This window comes from Rhineura floridana, chromosome 4, assembly GCF_030035675.1.
Source record: "Rhineura floridana isolate rRhiFlo1 chromosome 4, rRhiFlo1.hap2, whole genome shotgun sequence".
NCBI lineage: Eukaryota > Metazoa > Chordata > Lepidosauria > Squamata > Rhineuridae > Rhineura > Rhineura floridana.
The window spans coordinates 163,420,829-163,445,005 of NC_084483.1; the positions used below are offsets into that span (position 1 = coordinate 163,420,829).

At 43.3% G+C, this 24,177-nt stretch overlaps 1 protein-coding gene across 1 annotated transcript in view; it reads left to right on the plus strand.

Moving 5' to 3' along the window:
* The first annotated feature begins 16,276 nt into the window (after window positions 1-16,276).
* Window positions 16,277-24,177, plus strand: part of ITPKB (inositol-trisphosphate 3-kinase B) — a 139,541-nt gene continuing 131,640 nt past the window's right edge. Inside the window, exons 1-2 of the mRNA XM_061625022.1 lie at window positions 16,277-16,675; window positions 20,799-22,741. Coding sequence (XP_061481006.1) covers window positions 20,996-22,741 — 1,746 coding nt within the window. The 5' untranslated portion in view covers window positions 16,277-16,675; window positions 20,799-20,995. The remainder of the gene's footprint in view (window positions 16,676-20,798; window positions 22,742-24,177) is intronic.

Genomic DNA, 24,177 nt, shown 5'->3' on the forward strand with positions numbered 1-24,177 from the left:
GCTTTGCCATAGAGTTATATGGCATGTTCTTAATTATTCCTAGCTTTGAGTTTACCTTTTCCCAGTAATGGATAGGATAGTAAGGGGGCACTGCTCATCTGACCTCTGGTCAATTGCATCACTGCTGCTTACCAGGAGGTAGAGGGGGAAGGGTGAGGCGGTGGGGAGGTTGGCATGGTGCGAATGAACTAGCAGGAGCGCCTAGTTGGCTTTGCTGGTGTGTTTGCACTGTGTTGCCCTTGCTGCCACCTCCCACCTCCCCTCCCCCCTCTACCTTTGGTTTTAGGTCTTGTGAACAAGATGTAGCAGCTTTTGATTCTTATGTAGAACCATCAGATTCATAAAACAGAAGGAAGCAAGGCTTCAGACAAGAAAAACAAAGCCGTATTTTTCAGGGGCAGCTCTTATGGAGTGCCCTGTGTTGCTGTTTTCTTGATTTTTTTTCCAGTTTCAATTTGTGAATGGCTTCCCATGAAACATCCCGATTTAACAATAAAAACATATGTTAAAACCAATTTCAAACCCAATACGGATTGCCTTCTTGTTAAGGAACAAGCATTTGCAGGACATTCTCCCTACCTTCTCTGACATTTCTCATGATGACACCTTTCTAGCAAAGCCCCCTTTTTTCCATTAAAGGTTTGGAAAAAGAAGGGTACATGTTGTTCTCCCTCCCCAGTGGGTCTGTCCAGGATCACACTGCTTTCCTCTGTGAGCATGATTCCCTCCCTTCCTTCCTTGCTCTTGATCAGCAGATCCAACTCAGCTTTGGATCCTAGTCCATGAGGGAGGATTCAGTTTTTCTAAAATGAAAAGGAGAAAATGTCAAGCAATTGGCAGGACCTGCACATTTCCCCACACCCCTCAAATAAAACTCCCATAAAGTTAAATTCTTAAACTGTCTCCAACTTTCCTTCTTTTTGTGCAGTTATTCATCTTTACTCAGCATTCTGTAGTCACCAGACAGTGGCTCCACTTCTCTACTTATGAGTGTAAGTCCTAGAGCATACTACCTTATATAGCTATGCTTTGCAGATCCGGTTGGCAGCACAGTGAAGACATTTGGAGATATTATTGGTGCTGCCTACAAACATGTGGAACAATTGTCTGGAAAGGTGTCCTTTTGGGAAGTCCTTCCTCCTACATGTTATTATATTACATTATATTGCAACTTGTATGCTGCTTTTCAAAATCAAATATTCTCCCAAAGGGTTCACAATGAGCCTTTGGAATGTTATCAGTAAGCCCCATTAATCAGTTCTCCACATTTCCTTCAAGCGCAAACATCAAAGTTTTGTTTCCTTCTAGGAAGCTCTTCCTTAGGGTCTTCTATGAAATAACTTCTTTACCTGCATTGTATCCACAAAGGGCTCTTTCTATGAGTTTCTTGACAGGTAATAAAAAAACCCTAGCTGAGAGAGGTCTCAAGATTAAATTGGCTTCTTCTCTAAGAGTAAAAAGCAGAGTAGTGTATAGGCATTTTAACAAATCACCCCAGCAGAAACTCAGAGGGACAAATTATACGTTGTGGTTCCTTTCCCATAGTATCAAGGGGAATTCCATTTGAGAGTGGAATTTGTTTAGTGGAGAATATACCATTGGAAAATGCAATGGAGAAGGAAATATGTCCAGCATAGTTGGGTGTAGGTTTGGTATCCCATGAGAAACGCTTTAAAAAACAAATGCAGATGGTTAAGCTGATTGGGGCTTAAAGAACCAAACCTCTTCTTTTCTTGGCATTTTATTACTCATGTAGCCCAATCATGTGCGTGGTTGCTTGTTGGTGCTGTTGTTTACTGCACTTATATACTGTCCTTCTGGCATTCAAGGTGGCTTACAATTTTAAAATACTCAAAGACAACATCAAAGTTTGAAAATGCAATGTTATGAAAAGGCAGAGCAATCGCATGCCATTGGTGGTTTCTTCAGGAACTAATGGCATGAGCTCCGTGGCTTGGCCTTACCTTATCCTCCTCTTAAGGATGCAAACCCTATACACACTTAATTGGGGGTAAGTCCCATTGAACTCAATTAGGACTTACTTCAAGATAGCTACACGTAGGATTGTGCTATATGTAGTCCTTAGCTAAGTTGCCTCAGTCCATCAGTGGTCTCTTCAAGAGCCAATGATATGAGCTCCCTGCCTATGCATTGCATCCGATGCCCTACACATGTTCCTTTGGAACAGCCTTCACCAACCTGGTGCTCTCCAGATGATGTTGGAGTACAGCCCCCATCAGCACCAGCCAGCATTCTGTGCTGATGGGAGTTGTAGTCCAACAACAACTGAAGGGCACGAGGTGGGTGAAGGCTGCCTTAGAAGTAATGGCACTTGTTAGCCATAGGAGAGAGCATACTATTCCCCAGTACTTTCCCTTTCAAGGACAGCAGCAGGTAAGGGTTAGAAACAATCAGCTTTGTCCAGAGCAGACACAGCTCGCGCTCCAAGGCAGTAACTATGAATCCGAAGGACCAGAGACAGGTGATATGGTCCAACTCAGGCAGACCAGCAGGTGCCAGAAGGTGGCAGCAGCAGCAAGGCAAGTACATATAGCAGAGCCTAGCAGACAATTTCTTTAGGATGGGGAACTTGTCACTGAGACAGTAGTTACATAAGACCAACAGGATACCAATTGGCTCTCCATGTCACATGATCTGGTTGGGCTGACAAACTGCAGCATCCCTGCTTTCATCAGGATGGTACTGTGGACAGCTGTTTTGTCATCTGCAATTTGTCCCCTCTGTGCAATTGGCACAGAGAGTGAGGTGCTGCCTGGGCCCTGCTGTCAGATTCTAGCTTGCTAGTTCCTTACCATGAGTTGCCAGACCAATTTTGAATTCAGTGGCATTTGTTTCAAGAATGTAATGATTAAATAATGTTACTTTTCATCCCTGTTCCAAATAATCCAAGTGTCTGTTCCACTGACTAAATGGGATTTAAAAGTGCAAAATTGAGGGTTAAGTTATAAACAAAATAATTTTGAAAAGAACAATAAACTTAGAATAGAAAGTATTTTCTGAAGGATACAAGCAAACGTGTACAATATGGAACAGTTGTGCTTGGCAAAATACTGTTGAAATCAAGCCCCCTCCACCACCACCCCGCCATTTGCTTTGAGTCAAATAAGAGCCATGTTCCTAGTCTTGACAGACCATGGGAGATGTAGATTCAGAGTACGGGATATCACTTGGGTAGTGACTTAGAGATGTGTTTGTCAAATGTAAATGAACTTATAGGAGTGGACACTCATCCTCCATTTATTTCTTTGAAGTATTAACAAAGTATTCTTGCTTGATTTAGTCCCTGGGTAAGAAATTAAGTTGAATTTGCCTGACATCAACATACTGAGATTTAACTTCTGAAGTAAATAATTTGCTATCAATCTGATTGTGAGGATCATAGAATCATAGAATAGTAGAGTTGGAAGGGGCCTATGAGGCCATCAATTCCAACCACCTGCTCAATGCAGGAATCCAAATCAAAGCATTCCTGACAGATGGCTGTCCAACTGCCTCTTGAATGCCTCCAGTGTCGGAGAGCCCACTACTTCTCTAGGTAATTGGTTCCATTGTCATATGGCTCTAACAGTTAGGAGGTTTTTCCTGATGTCCAGTCGAAATCTAGCTTCCTGCAACTTGAGCCCATTATTCCGTGTCCTGCACTCTAGGATGATCAAGACGAGATCCCGGCCCTCCTCTGTGTGACAGCCTTTCATGTATTTGAAGAGTACTATCATATCTCCCCTCACTCTTCTCTTCTACAGGCTAAACATGCCCAGTTCTTTCAATCTCTCCTCATAGGTCTTTGTTTCCAGTCCCCTGATCATCCTTGTTGCCCTCCTCTGAACCTGTTCCAATTTGTCTGCATCCTTATTGATGTGCAGAGACCAGAACTGGATGCAGTACTCAAGATGAGGCCTAACCAGTGCTGAATAGAGGGGAACTAATACTTCACGTGATTTGCAAACTATACTTCTGTTAATGCAGCCTAATATAGCATTTCCCTTTTTTGCAGCTACATTGCACTGTTGGCTCATATTCAGCTTGTGATCAATGACAATTCCAAGATCCTTCTTGCATATCGTACTGCTGAGCCAAGTATCCCCCATCTTATATCGGTGCATTTGGTTTCTTTTTCCTAAGTGTAGAACTTTGCATTTATCCCTGTTGAATTTCATTCTGTTGTTTTCAGCCCAATGCTCCAGCCTATCAAGGTCCCTTTGAATTTTGTTTATGTCTCCCACAGTATTAGCTGTGCCCCCCAATTTTGTATTAGGCCAGCTTTGGCTCAGGAAACCATACAGTTTGTGAAGTGACCTGCTTATCTCATATCACCTCTATATCTTAACTTCTGGATAGTTGACTTAAGGCTGCAATCCTATACTTACATACCTGAGAGTGAGTCCCATTGAACTCAATGGGGCTTACTTATGAGTCCATTATATGACTGTAGACAGCAACGTCTACTTTATTTGATGAGACTGAAGTTGGTTACTAGTTCATAGTTCCTATTCTTTTCTATAAATTTTGACTATTATTGTCTATTCTTTTCTTTTGGCTATTATTGGCATGAGTATCTGCACTTGACAGTATTCTGGGCACAAAGAAAGTACTGAGGTTGGATGCAATTCAGTGCCATCTTCTAGAGGACACCCTCTTGGGGGTGTGAATATATCATTTGCTGAGGTCTAAAGCTTATGGGGGTGCATACCCAAGGTCCTTGTTTATAATTGTCATCTGAGTTTATTATGCATTAATAAGAGTTGCTCAAATACAGTGGTTTTGATTCAGGATAATTGTTGTAGATCTTGAAGCAAACAGTCCCCCAGTCATGGAGGTATATAATATGGAATAGGCCAAAACCTATTTGGGGGTGCAAGGGCATATACCATCTAATTCCTTAGTAAATTTACTGATTGAACTGTGTTTAGAACCTTTGTGAATATGGAACTGGGAACTTCAGCACTGGCTTTATTTTGAGAGTTGTATTCTTTCCTGTGTTAATAAGGTCAGTGGTGGATCTACCCAACCCTCTGGGTGCAGGTCATATGCAATGAGTCTGTGCCATTCTAATTTAGGCTTGTAGTATATTATTGTTACATATGCCAGTGTCCACACAATTGGGGTCTATAAATACTGTGGATGACTGCTTTTAGAACATCTGAAGTAACTCGGAAATTAGGAATCCACATAAGAGGAAATACTATTTTTGTGAGACTTCACTAAAATAAACGGAAATGCATGTGAGATTAATGTGTGTGAGAGAGATGATATTTAATTACAGGGAATTTAGAGAATCAAGGTTCAAACTATTCTCCTGGACCTGCAGAAGAGCAACCAGAGGGCAGGAATCAGAAGGTTTGGCCAACTAACCTTGCCTGTGAAGAGTAAGATCTTTGATATAGCTGTGGCTGGTTTCCAAGTGGAAGCCTACTTATTTGGATACTGCTATCGGCAATGGGTTGCTGCTGGCAGGCTGGTTGCAAAGGGGTTGACACCAAAGGGAGTGACACTAAAGGAGAGACTCTGTTTTGGGTTGCTTCTTCAGGGTGTGATGAGGGTGCAAATGCTGCCCCATGGATGATTGGTTATGGCAGGGTTTGCTCATAGGTGAGAGACTCAAGCAGCTGCATGGGGGATGTGAGCTAACATGGCTTCCAAATGGGAGGTGGAATGCTGGAGAGCTGCAACTGCAGTGAGGGCATGAATGGTGCTCACAAATATGATGGATGGGTATTTGGTAATTTTGCTATTTTATATTGCTTCGATTCATTTGTTGTATGTATTGTACTTTTGTTGTATCTTCCTTCTGTATGAATTTGCTGTTTACCACTTTGGAAGCCCTTGAGCCGAAAATAACTTTGTTTTCCAAAAGTGAAGATGGATTTGAGATTCAACTGATTTTTCCTTGGAGAGTAATTCAATCCCACAGAGGGGGGAAATCATTACTTCCAAAAGAGTAAGCAGGTAAGAGTTCCAAGACTACTAAACATACTACAGAATCCTAATTGTATGCCAACCCCACAAAAACTGTTGTTTTTGCTGCAACAGGCTGAAAGCTATCTAACTGTATGCATTTCTGTCCTGAACTAATTTTAAAGCCCATACTTTGCTGCAGGACAGAGACTCTGCTGGAACCATCAAGAGGCAAGCTTTTCCATCTGTCCTGCCCCACTCCTTGCCTGGGACCCCTATAAGGAGGACCTGCTCCCCAAGGATTTACTCTTATTCTCTTTGACATCTTTCTGAGGACTGCCCTTTGCCTTTTGGCAGGAACATGAATGTATTTCAGTTGTCTTCTTCTTTTAAATATTTTGTTTTCTTGAATTTTTGTTATATCTCTTTTATTGCTTGAATTATCCTTTGTTTTATCCTTTGGAGTCACTTTGGGGGCCATTTTTTGTGCCGGAAAGGCAACATAGAAAAAAACTTTAACAATAACACTGACGTGCACACTCATTTTATACCTCCCTTTTGCCAGATTAAAAACAGCAATATATCTAACACAAAAATCCAAATTAACATTTTACAGTTCTCCAAAGACCCTTAATATATAGGGGGAAACGGGCACCCCGTGCTAATTCCACAAACCCCAGGCCATCTTCATAGCAGTCTGATAACCAATCAGGAGGACCCTCTTAAAAATAAATGTCATCACCATGTTTAAGACCTGTCAGGATATGCCCCATCAATACCTGGCCTTTATGTGATAGATATATTCCTGCAACTGGTTGTGTAAGTCACTTTAATGGAGGTTTGGTAAGACACTGGATACTGCTAACTGAGTAGTTCTATTCATGCTGAGCAGCTTCCATTGCCAAACTAAATGAAATGACCAAGGACCCATGAATCCACATCCTGCTTTTCCCATAACTAAAAGCACCCTTCCCTGATGCAGATTGTGGGAAGGGTGCCCAGGGTGTGTGTACCCGTATGTTTTGCTCCTCTAGGAAAATAACAGCTTTGGGAGGGGATTTTTATTAGAAAAACAGCTTGGGGGAGAGGGGAATCTAAAGCCTTTCGCACTCTGCACGATGACACTGGTCCAAATTAGAGCTGCTTTTAGGTGTGAAAAAAATATTATATATAACCTGGGACCTTATACAGATAGAACATACAAAGCATATGTTCTGTCACTGAGCAACAGCCCATCCCCTCAAACCACTAACCTTATATTTCTCTAGTACAGGGGGTGGCAAACCTGTGACCCTCCAAGTATGGTTGGATTACAACCCCCTGCCATCCTTGAGCATTGCCTCTGCTGGCTGGGGCTATTGGGAGTTGGTGTGTAACTTGCAATTGGCTCTCCTATCTTTAGTGTTTCATAGAGAGGCACTGAACTTTCTCTAAAGACATAATCACTCAGAAACATCACTTGACATTTAAGGGCTGGTGCTTTGCTATGAAAACAGCAGTGCACACAGCAGTAATTTCAGAACACAGGCCCGCTGGCTTTTGTAATATGTTGCATGGCAATAAGAAGTACAATATACAGATCATAAATAAACTGTTGTCCAGCAACCTAATTTAAGGCTGTTTTCATAACTCTGTTGCTTTAGTTTTTGACATTAATAATAACTCAGACCTATCAATTTATTAACATCTGCTGCACATTTTCAAAGCTGTCCTTTCACAAAATTAAAAGATTGAGATAAGGATCTTTCACATTATATGCATTCTGCTAAATCCTAATATTTAAGGCACATGACTTTTGGGTATATACACACATATATACTTTGAGGTTTGGATTCTTAAGTGTATTATATTTCCATGTTCCTCTTTTGCCTTTAAAATTATAAAGTGGTTCCTTCCTCCCAACGCTAAGAATACCTCCCTATTTTTTTAAAGCGTAGGCTGCTCAGCACAGAGTGGAAACTTTTACAACATTTCCTCTGACTTCCTGCTCATCTCATCCCTAAAAAGGTGCTGTGGATTATCTCAACAGTGTCACAAAACACACATATATAATGGGTTACCAAAACAGAGACAGAGAAAAAATTGTGCCAAGAATAAAAGGAGAAAAAGAAAATGACCTTCTATGACACATTACACATTAAAAGACAAAAGAACTTTTCATGCTGTAATAAAAATGATTTAAAGCAAATGGAAAGCTGTCCAATTATGGATATATAATCACAGTCTAATGGAATAAGTGTGCCCAGTTAACAAGGGAAATCTTTCTAGCCACTGTTAATAGTGAGACTGAACAGTTGTTGCCTTTTCCTTTATCTAAAGTAACTTTGGTAATACTGTCCAATGTCCTGATTCTAAACACTTTACTTGGAAGTAACGTCTGCATAGATTTCTCTAGTAACTTTGGTGTGGGGAAAAAGATGTCACTCCTTCAATGCTTAGGGTGCTTCCAGATGGGAGCTTGTTGTGGAATCAGTGCAGCTTATGCACACAACTTTTTTGCAAGGTCTACAATACTGTTCTCATCAAATGCCAGCCTGTATTTTTTTAACATTTAATCTGAATTTCTCCTTACTGAGGAAAATCCAATTAGTAAAAGGCTGTGAACACACTAGTCACCAGAGCAAAGTGTTTCTATTAGCCACACCTAGAGGGGGAACAGCTGATCTGCCAATCAGCTGTGAAATCTCTTTGAAGCTGAATTAAAAAAAAATACTCAAGCTGCTCCCACCAGGTTGTATAGTACAAAGGTCCGGGATTTGACCATCTTCATGTGCTCCTGTTTTCAGAAGAGAGAGGTGGAGATGCACCTGAACTGGCAGAACAGTGAGTGTGTTTCTATCCAAAATAACACATTATACATCCAGTCAGCATTGGTGTGGTAGGCTGTTAATGCATTTTTTGGTGTAGTTTGTTAAAGCTTTTTTTTTTTTTTTGCTGGGAGGTTTTTCATATGGGGAGATGTTTTAGTGTGTGGTTTGTATCACTATACCTCTACGTCTGTTTCCTCCTCATCTGAGCGCAACCTCAACTATTTATTTCCAAAGTCCCCAGTGCCAAATAAAAGACTGTTTCTGATTGCCACATGCTGAAGGGATGCCCCAGTTTCAATAACCCAATAGAAGAGCTATTTACTTCAGATCTCCACAGTAAATGTGCAGGATTATATCAGAGACTGTAATCATAGTACATAATTAACTTTTAAAAAAAGAATCCTGCTCTTCCCCCTGATAAAAACTCTTTATCATAGTTTTGGTATTTTATTGCTGCTGCATTTTTGGCAGGGGGCAGGGGGGGAGTATATGTGGCCATGCAGTTAAAGGTTATGAGGACCTATGGGGCATTCCTAATTTTTTGCAATATTGCCACCTACTTTCACTCCCACCACATAAAACAGCAGATTGACATAGGTAAATATAATGCTTCTGAAAGACCTTAGAATTAATTTTTAAAAAATCAAATGGAAATGTATATTAGCGCCTCCCCTCATAAGAGCATAAACCTTCATTTTGCCCATTGTGAAACATAATAGCTAAACTCTGGCCATGTATGCTCTGGTGACATTCAAAAAAGTACACACACACAGGTCCAGAAATACCCATGCACATGCCGAGACCAAAGAAAGTAATAGAGGGTTGGAGAGGAGTGACTGAGGGGCTAAAAACACCAGCTCATCAAGCTCTGCACATTGCATGAATCTCTGCACACTGGTGTGGGCAGCCAATGGTGGAATCGCAAAATAATTCATGACTGGGGGAAAAAATGTGTGAAAGCTAACATGGCAATGATGCACCCAGAAGAATAGGATCTGAATTACTCATTTGCAATATAAAGCCTCTGTTTGGAAGCACCCTTATTGTTATATCATTCTTTCTGTTCCTTGTAATATTGTATGATAAGTTTAGAGGTTTGGACCGGGGGGGGGTTAATGGGGCTCAGAGGACTGCTAAAAGCAACCTAGCAATCAGTGACAAAGTATGGTCAGTCACCTATATTGTTAGGTAAAAAGGTAAAGGTGTCCCCACACTTATAGTGCGAGTCGTTTCCGACTCTTAGGGTGACGTCTTGCGATGTTTACTAGGCAGACCGTTTATATGGGGTGGGATTGCCAGTTCCTTCCCCAGCCGTTCTTTACCCCCCAGCATATGCCGGGTACTCATTTTACCGACCACAGTTGGATGGAAGGCTGAGTGGACCTCAACCCCTTTTACCGGAGATTCGACTTCCTCCTTCCGTTGGAATCAAACTCCGGCTGTGAGCAGAGCTTCAGTTGCGATACACCATATATTTGAAGCACATGTCGCCTCCCAAAGACTCCTGGGAACTGTACTTTGTTAAGGGTGCTCTTAACTGTATCTCTGTGAGGGGAAGCTACAGCTCCTGTGATTCAGGATGTATGGTATGGATCTGCTGGGACATATCTGCATGATCCAGTCCAAGTTAAGCACTTTTTAAGCCTCATTGATTTCAGTGCAACTAAACTATCCTGTGTAAAGCAGACTGCTGGAATCAACTGGACGTATTAGTTCCGTTCAGTTGATATCACAGATACTGTTGATTAGGAATAAAGATTCTGGTTCATTACATGCAATCCACATGTGGAAATAGGCTTCCATACATGCTGTATTGGGTGTACAAAAAGCTACTATATGTGGTTGGAGGGGTAGGGGTAAGGTCACATCCAGCAATGAAGTAATTAACATGTAACTGCATGCTTTTCTTCATGCGGATTCCCATGTGGCAGCCTCTGCACTAGTCTGCATACCAGGCAGTCTGCCTCTGTGGGTGTGGCAACATTATGTGCACAGTTTGTTACTGCTCCTGTGTTTTCTAGATACGGACAGATTGGTTTTCTCACCATCAGATTACACTGTTGCCAAATGATGAAAAGTTCAAGCTAAGGGACAGATTAGGTGTGATGGCAGCAGACTGGCATGTTTAACATAGAACAGTTTCATTCGCACTGAAGGATCAGTCTGAACAGCAGCAACACATATAGAAAACCACAGAGGTAATATCAATGTGGTAAATTAAGGTGTGGTGTTATTAAGCACTGAATCCTGCCATAACATCTTGAGCTGCATTCCTATGCATATTTTTCTGGGAGTAAACCTCATGGAGCACAATGGGATTTACCTCTGAGTGAATATGCTCAGAGCTGCCTTGTTCAAACAACTAATGTGCACTTTTAGGTAATATTAGGACCAATGAAGGTTAGTCCAAGGGCACATCCTGCTGAAACTAAATAGGTCTGGGTTTGGCCAGTACCTGGCTGGGTGACTGTTTGGGAGCCACATGCATGCTAACTTGGGTTCCAGATGGGAGAAAGGCAGGATATAAATACACGACTAATTTATTTTGAGAGCCAGCGTGGCGCAGTGGTTTGACTGTTGGACTACAGGGTTTGAATGCCCACACAGCCATGAAGCTCACTGGGTAACCTTGGGCCAGTCACTGCCTCTCAGCCTCAGAGGAAGGCAATGGTAAACCACCTCTGAATACTGCTTACCATGAAAACCCTATTCATAGGGTTGCCATAAGTCAGAATCTACTTGAAGGCAGTTTTTTTCATTTCCAATTTATTTTATTTATCAATATCTGTAGCTCACCTTGCCTTTATAGCCCAGGGCAAATGACAGCTATAATAGAGGAATGAGATGGATAGCTCAAAGTGTTAGGGAACATCTGCCTGTGTTCCTGGTTGGCAGCTTTGGCACACAGCAATATTGGTGTTCAACATCCTTAGAAAGGAATGGCAGGATTGGCAGCAAGTACTTTTTCTTTTACTGCAGCCTCATACTGGTAGGAAAATGATCTTCTTCAGCCATGTCAGTGGGCAAGAAATTGGCAACGTAGAGCTCAGATGTGCTCCATGAATGCATTTGGTCCCACAAGTGCTGGCATTTACAGACCACACTCCTTCATCAGGAGTTTTGGAGTGCGTTGCCATCAGTACGCTGATGACACGCAACTCTACTTCTCCTTTTCATTGTCTTCAGGTGAGGCTGTTAATGTGCTGAACCGTTGCCTGGCTGCGATAATGGACTGGATGAGAGCTAACAAACTGAGGCTCAATCCTGACAAGACTGAGATGCTGTTGGTGGGAGGTTTCTCTGATCAGATGGTGGATATTCACCCTGTTCTAGACGGGGTTACACTCCCACTGAGGAGCGGGTTTGTAGTTTGGGAGTATTTTTAGATCCTTCCCTGTCACTTGAGGCTCAAGTAGCCTCGGTGGCAAGGAATGCGTTCTACCAACTTTGGTTGGTAGCCCAGCTACGTCCCTATCTGGACAGGGAGGACCTCACCTCAGTTGTCCATGCTCTGGTAACCTCTCGATTGGATTACTGCAATGCGCTCTACGTAGGGCTGCCTTTGAAGTCGGTTCGGAAGCTACAGCTTGTGCAGAATGCGGTGGCCAGACTGATAACGAGGACCAAGCGGTCTGATCATATAACACCTGTTCTGGCCCGCTTGCACTGGCTACCAATATGCTTCTGGGCCAGATTTAAAGTGCTGGTTTTAACCTATAAAGCCTTATACGGTGCGGGACCGCAATACCTGCTGGAACGCCTCTCCCGATATAAACCTGCCCGTACACTACGTTCAACATCGAAGGCCCTCCTCCGAGTTCCGACTCATAGGGAAGCTCGGAGGACGATAACAAGAACTAGGGCCTTCTCAGTGGTGGCCCCCAAACTGTTGAATAGTCTTCCCGATGAGGTGCGCTTGGCGCCGACGTTGTTATCTTTTCGGCGCCAAGTTAAAACCTTCCTCTTTTCTCAGGCATTTCAGTTTTTTAGTTTTTTAGTTTTTTAGTTTTAAATATGTTGTAATTGATTTTAGATTTGTGGATTTTTATATACATGTCCCTTGCACTGATTTATTGGATTTTATTGTGTATATTTATATTTTTCTGTTGTACACCGCCCAGAGAGCTATGCTAGTCGGGCGGTATAGAAATTCAACAAATAAATAAATAATTGAGACCCTAGTAGTTCAGGCAAAAAACTTTTGCCAGCAATCCAGTCCCCATTAAAATAAAGCACTAATTAAAGTAGAAAAATGCTACATCCTAGCCAATAAATGCAAGCCTAAACAAGAAGCTCTCCGCTCTTCTGCAAAATGCTCGAGCACAAATGTTGTTCCATGGGTGTGGGATGACGGCTTTGGATGTTACAAATAAGCAGTGACAGAGCAAGTGTGAGTTGATTTGCACTTCCTGTTTTTATGTTACCAGTATAATGTGATGTCTTGAGGTTATGCAGGCCCTGTACTGTTAAGTGCTCCATAGATCAAAGGGAACAAGAAAGAAAATAAAAGAGGAAGAACCAAAAACAGGAAGAAATGCACAGGATACAATTAAGAAACATATAAGTTTATTATTACATTTAAAATACAAACTTCCTCCAATGAGCTTAAGGCGTACAAGGTTATTCCTATTCCCTGCTATTTTCACAACAACCTTGTGAAGTAAGTTAGACTAAGAGATAGGGACTGGAACACAGGCACTTTACGAGCTCCATGGCTGAGCTGAGGATCTGAGCCAGGTTCTATCAGATCCTAATCGAACACTAACTAACCACACTGGTTCTTCTGGTATAAAAGTAAAATGGATGAGAAACCTCACTCCCACTTTATTCCTTCTTTGTCCTAATGCTTATTTTTCCTTACACACAGCTCTTCACCCAGGCTTCTATACCACTCTTTATCTCTACGTAATACCTGCATCTGCCCTACAGAAGCTCAAGAAATCTAATTTGCTGCTACCCCATAACTTTAGCTATCCATATTATCATCTAGGAGCAGCCTCTCAGAATTCTAATGTCTGAAGCACTAGAGTCAGTGACTACAATGAAGACAGATTAAGAGGAATCAGGAGGATGTTGATTTATTACTTAGAGGGAGACGTGTGCTTCCCCACATAATATTTATTTTTATTTTCCCATGCTGCCACTTTGAAATTCTGATTTCTTTTTGTCTGTTGTGATTGTGACTTCCATGATTTTTTTTAGCACTGCCTTTTACTTTTGCAAACTGTTTTTATTAATTATTGTAAATGACCCTGGGAACTTTGAACTGAAGGGCAGTATAGAAGTGTTTCAACTAAATTGTATCACAGTACTGGGCTCAAAGCAGTGCTGAAATCACTGATGCTCAAACAGTGGCTTGTTACCAAAAATGGGTCATATTCCAGACAGAAAGTGTTAGACTGTCATATTAACAATAAATCATGTAACACCTGATATATATTTTGTGGCATATGCTCTCATAGGCTGCAGCCCTCTCTATCAGTCTGGGACCCCAGACTGCTTGTAGTTGATAAAGGAGGATGTTTCCAGATTAGGGATAACAAACCAACAAGTTAATTCTGAGTGGAGACAACATTTCAGCAGTGATTTTAGCAAATAACAGCACAATCCTGTGCATATCTACCCAGAAGTAAGTCCCATTGGGTTCAGTGGGATTTGCCCAAGTAAATGTGTTTAGGATTGCAGATTAAATAGAGTAAGATGAAAATATTTTGGTATCCAGTACAGACAACTGAGATAGTGCCCCCACAGTAAACCATATATCCAGCTATCAATAACATAATTGATAATTTTACAGGCATTTCAGAAAGGTTTTTATTTATAAGAAAAACACACACATAACATTAAAACAAATATACAGGAATAATAAAAGAATAGTCAAATGTCTGTAGACTGTGTTACAATCAAGAGTAAGTCTTCTATTTTTAACCATCTTGATTGCAAAATCAATAACTAAATCATGCAATTTGACATCTTTCAGTAGTGCTCAGCAGCTGCTGCTAGAGACAACTGCCACATTATTTATTCATAAAGAGCCTAAACTTTCTGAGGTGCTGTGCACTTTTTTAAAAAAAAAAATAACACTGGCAGGAGGTTACAATCTAAAAGGTACAACACAAAAGGAAAATGTATGGGGAGGAATAAGGAAAACAAGCAAACACTGGTATGAAAACATTCAAGTTATGTTATGACCAGGTAGAATGGCCGTGAGGAAACACTTCTAGGAGAGGAGGAGCTAAATGGCAGTTGGTTCCACCTGAGCAGACAGAGTAGGCCAGGCTGACTCATATCTCCCCCCACCCAGCATCAACATAAATTGGTTGCTAGTAATGGGAGTACTGGTATTACTAAATGGCAGTAGTAGCACCAGAAAAACAACAATGGAGGGGCAAAATGCACTTCTGAGGGGGACAAGCTTTGCCTCATATGTTAGATATCTGAAAGAGAACAACTGTATATGTACATTGATGCTCCCATCCTTTTGCGTGAAGTAAGTCTTATTGGTTGTGACAGAGGTAATTTTAAGTGAGATTATGACTGCAGTCTTGTTTTAATTTATTGTTTTTCATTTAATGATAATGTATAGATGAAAAATGCCTGTCCTTTAAGTAACTACTGGAATTCAGCAATGGGCAGGAGGTGGGGGGGAAGGGATCTACTTGCCTCTCTAGCTCTCTGCTGGCCTGTGCATGTGCTTTGTCACATTGTGCATAGTACAGCTATGGAATTTGCTCCTACAAGAGGTACTGATGGCTACCAACTTGGATGGCTTTAAAAGAGGATTAGGCAAATACAGAGGAGGATAAGGCTCTCAGTGGCTGCTAGCCATGATACTCTGCCTCCACTCTTGGAGGCGGTATGTGTCTGAATACCAGTTTCTGGGAACTCTAGATTGGGGAGAGCACTGCTGGGCTCAGGTCCTTCTTGCCCCCCCCGGCATCTGGTTGTTTGCTGTGAGAAAAGGATGTTGGACTAGATAGGCTTTTGGCCTGATCCCTCAGGGCTCTTCTTATCTTTCTTATGCTTGGTCTGGTACTGAGTATAAAAATATATTTCACACCTCAAGGACTTGGCTAATTTTACCATAACAGGTTCCCAAAAGACCATTTCCCCTTTTCAGTGAGCAAAGTCAAGGCCTCAACCTCTCTCTGCAAAATTAAAATCGGACTGAAAGGGGAAATTGAGGCTCCAGAGAAAAGCACAATTGCTGTTCCTGCATGCATCCTGCTACATGGGCACATTGGTTTATTTCACCAGCTCTGTGGGTGCCTTACTGATGGCTTTGGATGGAGATCCTGGCTGCAAAGCAGCAGTCCCAGCTTGGGATCTTGTTCTATGAAAAGGATCTAGTGTTTAAGAAGTTTTTAAATAGCTGCAGCAAGTTATACACAATATGAGCCAGCGAGGTGTGGAAAAATGGATGGTGTATCTTTAACCCACAAAGGCTGGAGCAGATTTTGTTCTGAGCTAGTTAACAATGGAAACTTTTTTTAAGTGTTTCCCTCCATCGGTCCTGCCAAGCAATACAAAAAAAAAAAAAAAGAAGAAGAAGAAAAAAAGAAGAAAGAAACTTGTTCCGCTGAGTTCAACCCCAGACAGGCTCACAACTTCCTTCCTGCTTTCCGACCCCCTCCCCTCGCTACTCTCTCTCTCCGCACATTCAACAAACATTCAAGAAACAGCCAATGACAAGAGTGGTGCTGGAAAAGACGAGCACCAAACACAGCGACAGATCGGTGAACAAAATTAAGTTCTCGGTTCAGCCGTCAAAATAATTCACTCTCTTTTACAATTAGACTCCGGAGAGAGAGGAGGGGAAGGAGGGGAAGTAAACCGACGCCTAACAAGCTTTGATCTGGGTGTGGAAATAATTTCTGGAGCATTTTTCAGTCTACGCGTCTTGATGCTGGGAGATGTGAACTGAAGGTGCATCAGCTTCTGCTGAACAGGTAAGGCCAAGCTCTTAGATTTCTCTCTGTGTCTACCTACCCTCCACGCTTTTCCTCACCCCCAAGGGGATCTCTCTTTCCCAAGACCCTGTAGGCTCAGAAGAGTAGCTGTTAGACTGACATCAGTGGCGGGTGTGCGGAGGGGGGCAGCTACACACACATTTCACAATGTGTATTTCGCAAGCTTCTGCCAAGCTCCACTTTGTTAAACGGGTAGTGTTGCTCCGAGCCCCTTAGGGCTATCAGCTGCACGCTCGTTTGGCAGGGGGCGCCTCCGACAAGCTACCTTTTTTCGGGCAAGATCCGCCGGCGGCTGGAGTGGGGGGGGGAAAGCAAACAAACCCGAAAGTCGTGAGGAGACTTCAAGAGAAACAGAATATAACCAGTATGATGAGAGGCAGTTCAGCCTGCGGAGTTAGATCTGCGAAAAGAGGGGTCGGGTGGTGGTTTGATGCTGGTTTTGCTCCTTTCATCACTTCACCTTTGGGGGAGAGTGTTTAGTAGACATCGCCATCATTCATTTGTCTGGTGTGGCGTGACGGTAAAACATCTATTACGGTACGGGGTTTAGAGTGCACATAAACACACATGGCCATTTCCAGCATGTTTACAAAACATCCAACATACATCGCCTCCCTCCCCTCCACCTCCGCATTTGGGCACGCTCAAAGTTTCCACAAAGTGAGCTGTAATTTTAATGAGCCATTCAGGTAAGGCAGAGGCAGCTAGCTAATATGCAACAGTTGATTCCTGCTCCTGACTAGTAGACGCTACAGGCAACAGTAGTGTGTCTTATACTTAACAGGTTCCCTAGAGTAATGTGTTTGCAGTGCTGCCTGTATAGAATGTGTGCTGCTGGAATTGTGCAACATAGACATATAGATGCATAGGGAGTCCCAGTAAGAGTGCATTTAGCTTCACAGATCTGTTTAAAAACAAAGAAACAAATATAGTTTTCGATTGAGCTGTTAAAAGGTGGAATTGCAAGATGTGTGCTTAAGCGTGGAATTGCAAATATGCATGCGCTGTGTATAATTTAAAAGCATGGCCACAAGGCATATCATTAGTGGTCTGAGAAGCAATAGGCAGCAACAAGGGGATTCACGCATGCCTAGCAAAACCAAGAAATAACAGGGAATATAAGCATAGCCTTGATTGAGAAGTCTATGCACTCCTAAGAATACAAACTCATACATAAATGTGTGGCTATGCACACAGGTTTAGTAAAGCAAATAATTGTACTCGCAAAACAGTGCTGCTGATATTAAAATGGTGCTTAGTCCATTCCCAGTTTGGTTGTGACCTTCAGAGGATTTGGACAAGTGGCTTTTAACCTTAGAAATCATGTAGTAACAACATGTGCTTTGCCTTCCTTGCTAGGATGGAGTGCAGGGAATCGCAAGTAGAGAGAGTGCTGTTCTACTCAGGTCCTGCTTGTGAAATTTCCTTAGGCATCTGGGTGGCCACTGTGAGAACAGGATGTTGGACTAAGCGGATGTTTGACCTGATCCAGCAAGGCTCTTCTTATGTTATGATTGTGGAACCTGCAATTATGAAGTGCTAAAAAAAATGCTAACATTTCTTATTACACTTGAAGGTGAACAAAGTTATTATGGGTTTTTCATCAGTTACATGAAGTGGAAATCTTAGAGCCAAACCTGACGAGACACAGGTGATCTAAGAATAGAATCCCCACAGTTTTTTAAAAAAATGTTAATAGCAGCCTTGGGGTGGCAAGAGGAGAAATTTAGTGCTGTGGACGAGGGAATTAATGGAGTGTACCATTTTTCTGATTAAAATTGCCTCCCCAGCTGCTGTTTGCACCATGCAGCAAAACATACATGGGGATCTGGGAAAACAGCACAGAGGGAAATTATTAAATACTCTACCCATCACCATTGTTCAAATCAAAATTGCCCATGGCTGCTGTTACATGAACTGGATTGCTCATAGTTTTTATCTGTCACATCACATCTAGCTTGGCCCTCAGAGAGTAAATATATGTATGGCCCATAAAGGCCAACAGTTTCATGCATTTGATGAAGTAGGCTCTAACCCCTGAAGTTTATGCCCAATAAATGTGTTAATCTTTAGAGTGCTACAAGGCTCTCTTCTGATAACATAGTTGACTATTGACAGACAGGGATATGTATGGGGACTAGAAGCCTATATTGTAACACCACATATGGGAGATCATGTTCTTTTTGCCGATGACCACTAGCCTCACAATCATCAAAGTGTATTAGAATCCCCATCAAAGATGTGCACCAAAAGATGGTGAAATTCCACTATCTTACAATTCTTTAGCCACTTTGATTTTGAATAAGAAAGGAAGTGCATGAAGGAATTTTAAATGATCTTGAACAGGCATCAGAAAATAGGTGGACACAGCAGCACTTCCCGATAATATTTTTATTGCATGTGGTTGTTGAATATATAGCAATTAATATTCACATATCTTTCTCTTATATTGGTAAAGAGGCATTTGGCTAAGCGATTCTGGTATAGGATTCTGGTAATTGCATATACAGCCAAATCCCATGCAAGTTTACTCAGGAGTAAATTTCACTAAATTCAGTGGGATTTACTCTCACAATTGTGCATAAGATTGCTGGCTTAAATAGCTGTTCCATACATGAAGTTACTCCACCTAGGTTTCAGCAAGCTGAACAAATTCAAAGAGTAGAAAATCATATGCCAAGCTATATAGCGACTATAAATGTGCATAAGCACAGTGTAAAGTAGCATGGTGTAAAGCAAAGGGACAGTGTAAATTAGTTTACCTAAAGCTGTGTACAGATGTGACTCCCCACCCTCAAGGATCCTGGGAATTGTAGTTTGATGAGGGCATTGGGAGTTGTACCTCTTTGAGGGATACACTACAGTTCCCAGGATTCTTGGGGGTAGGAAGTCATTTGCTTTAAATGTCTGGTGTGCATGCAACATCCAAATAGTCATCTTGAGAGTCTATAGCTTTGCTTCTGTTAGCCTTGTCACACCTTTTGTCTTCATAGCTCCAGTTTCTGTTTCATATGGAGTCCTCACATGATTAGCTCCATTGGACTGAGAAATCTCCCAACATCCCTTCCCACAGCCTGGGGCCTCCCACTACCCGCCCCACAATTTTTCTCTCCATTTGCCTTCAAGAAAACTTCCCCCTTCTCACTGCTTTTAATTTTCTTCCACCCCAGTACTTTATGGGGGGCAGTTTTTGACCACACACCACCTCATTTTCTCCACCCTCAAGGATACATTTATAATCCTAGGCTCTTTCCTCATCCTCTGTTGTTTCCTCCATCCCAGAGCAGTTATCACCACTCCTCAAGTGTTTATGGAGATCTGTAATGATTCTCAAGCTTTTACTCTCCTCAGTCTTAACACCAGGGTTCAGAGTTGAGGGCTCACAAAGAGATTGCCAGAATCTGCAGTGGGCAGGGCAAGACAAGCACCTGCCCACCCTCCTTTTATCTCCTCTTCAGACAGCTTCACTCCTTCAGTCTCACAGCTTTTGGAAGATGAAGGGGTGCTCATGCCTGTTTAGAACTCACATCTGAATAAGCCTGTAACTATAGTTGCTTGAATATGCTTGTTTCATTATCTATATATTCCAGGGCTGAGCCCTGGCATTAAAATAGGATTAGAGGCTACGGTTTGGGTTACTATGATCGCTTTATGACCAGTTTAATGAGTTATAAAATTAACAAAGGTATGATGGGCCTCCACATTACATTACATACAATACATTAAATATTGTGATAGAAGGATGGAAAAGGATGTGATAGAAGGATGGAAAATAATGGGTTGATTGCCGTTGAGGTTTTTTTTAGCTAAACTAGATAAGATTCATTGTGATATCTCAGCTGTCTGTGGAATATGATATAAATCCAGCTTGCTGTGGAGGGGGCTTAAATCGTTTTAGCAATTTCAGAGAAGAGCTGAACGGTGGCGAGTCCTTGTAGCTACGCCCCCAGCTCCCTCACGCCCCCCAGCTCGCCCCTTGAACTTGAGCTGTGTCGCCATTGGCCGAGTTCTGTCGTTCGCGGCCAATCAGCGCGGACAGCTTGAGCTGCCTCGGTTTTCCCGCGCTCACTGTCCCGTCTCTCTCCTCTTTCTCTCTTCTCAGTTGTTTATGGAGCTGTGGGCCGGGGCCAGCAAATCGCCTCTACGCTTCTACAGCTCCCTGGGCGATGCTGCAGCCGCCGCCGCCGCCGTCTTCGCCCCCGGCCCTGAGAGGACGTGGGCTGCTCGGCAGAGGCTGACCTGGGAGGAGGTGGTGGAGGACGAAGCAGAGCCCGTTCCGCGGCAGCCGGACCCATTACTATGGCCGTGTCCTGCTATACGCTCAACAGCCTAGTGATCATGAAGAGCGGCGAGGAAGAGGAGGAGAAGAGCGGCGGCGGCAGGAGTAAGACACCGCCTGTGACGCGCAGACAGGTGCTGCCTGGGCTGGTCCGGGGAAGCGAGAGGCACAGCAGCTACTGTCCGCTGCCCGGGCGCAGCACCAGCACCGCCGCTCCGGCTTTTCTCTTTCCATCTGGAGAGCCGCCGCAGGCAGGAGAGGAGGCGCTCCCTCGCGGGTCCCCACGGCGCCTCAGCAGCCCCAGCTGGGCGAGCCCCCCGGGTCGGTCGCTTTCGCCCGGCTTGGAAGAGGCGCGCAGGACAGCGCGGATCCTCCAGCGGGAGCTGCAGAACGTGCAAGTCACGCAGAAAGTGGGGCTCTTCGAGGCGCACATCCAGGCGCAGAGTTCGGGCGCCACCCCTTTCCTCCTCAAGAGTCCGCGTTTGGTAAGGAGGAGATCCCCTTCCCCCAGCCCATCTCGGGCCACACAAATGTTTGGAGACGCCCCGATGACGGGGTCGAGGCAACAGCAGCAAGAGGAAAGGGAGCTGGAGGGGCCAGAGAGCCCTTTGCCCCGGCTAGAAAGTACCGGGAGGACGCCCGAGCAGGAGGCAGAGAAGGGCTCCGGGATCTGTCTAGCACTGGGATTGGAAAAGAGACAGACGAGCCGCTGCTCTTCGTGTGCTCTAGGCGCGATGGATATGGAAAACGGGCCCCTCAGACCGCAACGCCCGGAGGAGAAGGAGATGGGAGGCCGAAAAACTGGTGCGCAGGACTCAAGCCTGTTGGAGAGTGGGAGCAAATCGCCTGGGGTGTGGGATTCGGATGAAAGAGAGAAAAGGGACCTTTTGCCAAAGGCGCACAGTTCCGACGTGATGGACAGGGCGAATGGGATTTCCAGGTCGCAGGAGTCAGGGAAGAAGGAGAGGAGGCTGGGGTCTGGTGGGAGGCAGAACTTGAGGGTGAGAAGTGGGTCTCCAGAGGCCAAAGACTACAGAGAGATGCAGCGTGCGAGGAAGTGTCAGGGGGCTCAGGCATCAGGAATGATGGGCAACGGGAGGCAGCTAGGGGAAGGCTATGCGCGACGTTCAGAGGGACCGGCCAAGGTGAGCGGGTCCTCCAAGGATCCAGATTTCTTAGAAGACGTGCAGGGGAGGAGCAGCTTTCGTAGAGGGCAGGGCTCAGACGCAATAGAGAAGCCCCTTGGAGAGCCGCTCCCGGCAGGAGACCCGCCTTGTCTTGCCAAGACTGACGGCAAGGAGGGTAAAAGCAGCAGCAGCTGCCTGCTAGCTTTGGCGTGCTCTGGGAGGAAGCAGCCGTCGGCACCCAAGCCTTCTTCGGACCTTATGGCTGAAGCTGATGGAGCTGGGCTGCAAGAACAGCATCCCGGGGAACAGCATCCCGGGGAACAGCAGCCTCCGGCGACGTCTGCAGCCCCAGAACAGCAGGAGCAGGGGAAGTCCCTGGTGGAAGGGGAGAGCTGCTGCTGTGGAGGAGGAAGCAGCATCCCTGCTGTCATAGTGACTGACCTGGGCGCTCAGGAGGAGGAAGAGGCAGGAGGAAACCCCCGAAAGAACATGCCAGTCAGGAAGCTGTCTTCCTCCTCGGCTTCTTCCACCGGCTTTTCTTCATCCTGGGAAGAGTCTGAGGAGGACATCTCCAGCGATCCTGAGCGATCCTTGGACCAGAGTCCAGCCTTCCTGCAGACCCTGGATAAACCAAGAGTGGTAAGTTCTGAGCAAAGCAGGTGTCAGACTGTAAGAGGGTTTGTCAAAGGGTTGCCAAAATGTCCACATGCAATTAACATCTCCCCTGCCCTTTTGGGATGGGAATACTCTTAAAGGGAATTTCCTTTAAAAAAAAAAGTTGTTCATTCACTTTTTGATCTGTTTCTATTGTTCTGTTTATTATCACTTAGCGTTTCTCTTTGCAGTTTCTTAGCTTTTCCTCTGTCTAGCTTTTTCTATGGAATTTCATTCTGCTAAAAGTTACATGAAGTACATATATCTTCACACTAAGGAATCACATAACTGGTGTTCACATTGCCAGATGTGCTTGTGTTTATGTTGTGACAGAAATTCACATGGAGTTTGGTGGTGGGAAGAAACAAAAAATGTTACGATTGGTGAACAGGGTGGTAGCACCTGATTTTGAGGATGATTTTGTGGGTGAATGGGATGAACTGTTTGGGCAGCATGGCTTCTCATTGCACTGTGGCTTTTTGTCAAAAGCATTGCAGCTTTAGAGACCATCACACACACTCAGGGTGGATTGATTTAAATAAAGATGATTCAGATAATCATTGTTTGGATGGTCAACAAAAAAAGAACAATTTAACACCAAGCTTTCCTGATCTGAAATTCCTATTATCCTGAACAAGCATGCAAATTAACTGGTTAATATAACCATTAAAATGTGTCGACTTTCAATTAAATAGAGCAACCTAGAATGATAATCAGAAACTCTTGGTCATGCAGCCCACATACACTCAGAATTCTATTGGCATAGAGACAAGAGCCATATTTCTATTTTGTGCTGTGTGTACACATACAAGAATACTAAACAAGATCTCTTACTTGAAAGCTAGCTAAGGCTGCAATCCTATACACTGAAGAAAGTGGGACTTCTGAAAAAAATGAATAGAATTTCACTGTAAGTATTGAGACCACTCCATAAGCAAGGGTTAGTGTCTGTTGAACAAAATAGTGTTTATTGGTGTGATGGAGAGAAATGTCCATGGCATTTGGTTAGTAGGGTCATAAATATTCATGATTTGAAAATTGAACATATTGCAGAACTCAGGAAGTTGAAAGGCTTAATTGGGAGTTCATGGTAATCCATATGGGCTCTGTGGATGATCCTGGTGGTATAAAAGATGGCATGTCTTGGATCCTAGTACCAGTGATGGCTCGCTAGACCCTGGGTTCAGGAGGAAATCTATAATAATAAATGCAGTACATGCATCCCTTGTATCATTTATAATGATTTAATATAATAAATGAGTTTCTCCAGAGTTATTTTTACATTGAAAAGCAGCCTTTAACTGGTTGGTAGGTGGTTATAATTCAGTTTTAAATTATTATAATTTTTTTTTTTAAAGGAACTTACTCTTTTTTAAAAAGTAGATTTTAATTAATTTTTCAAAGAAATCACTCTGCACTTT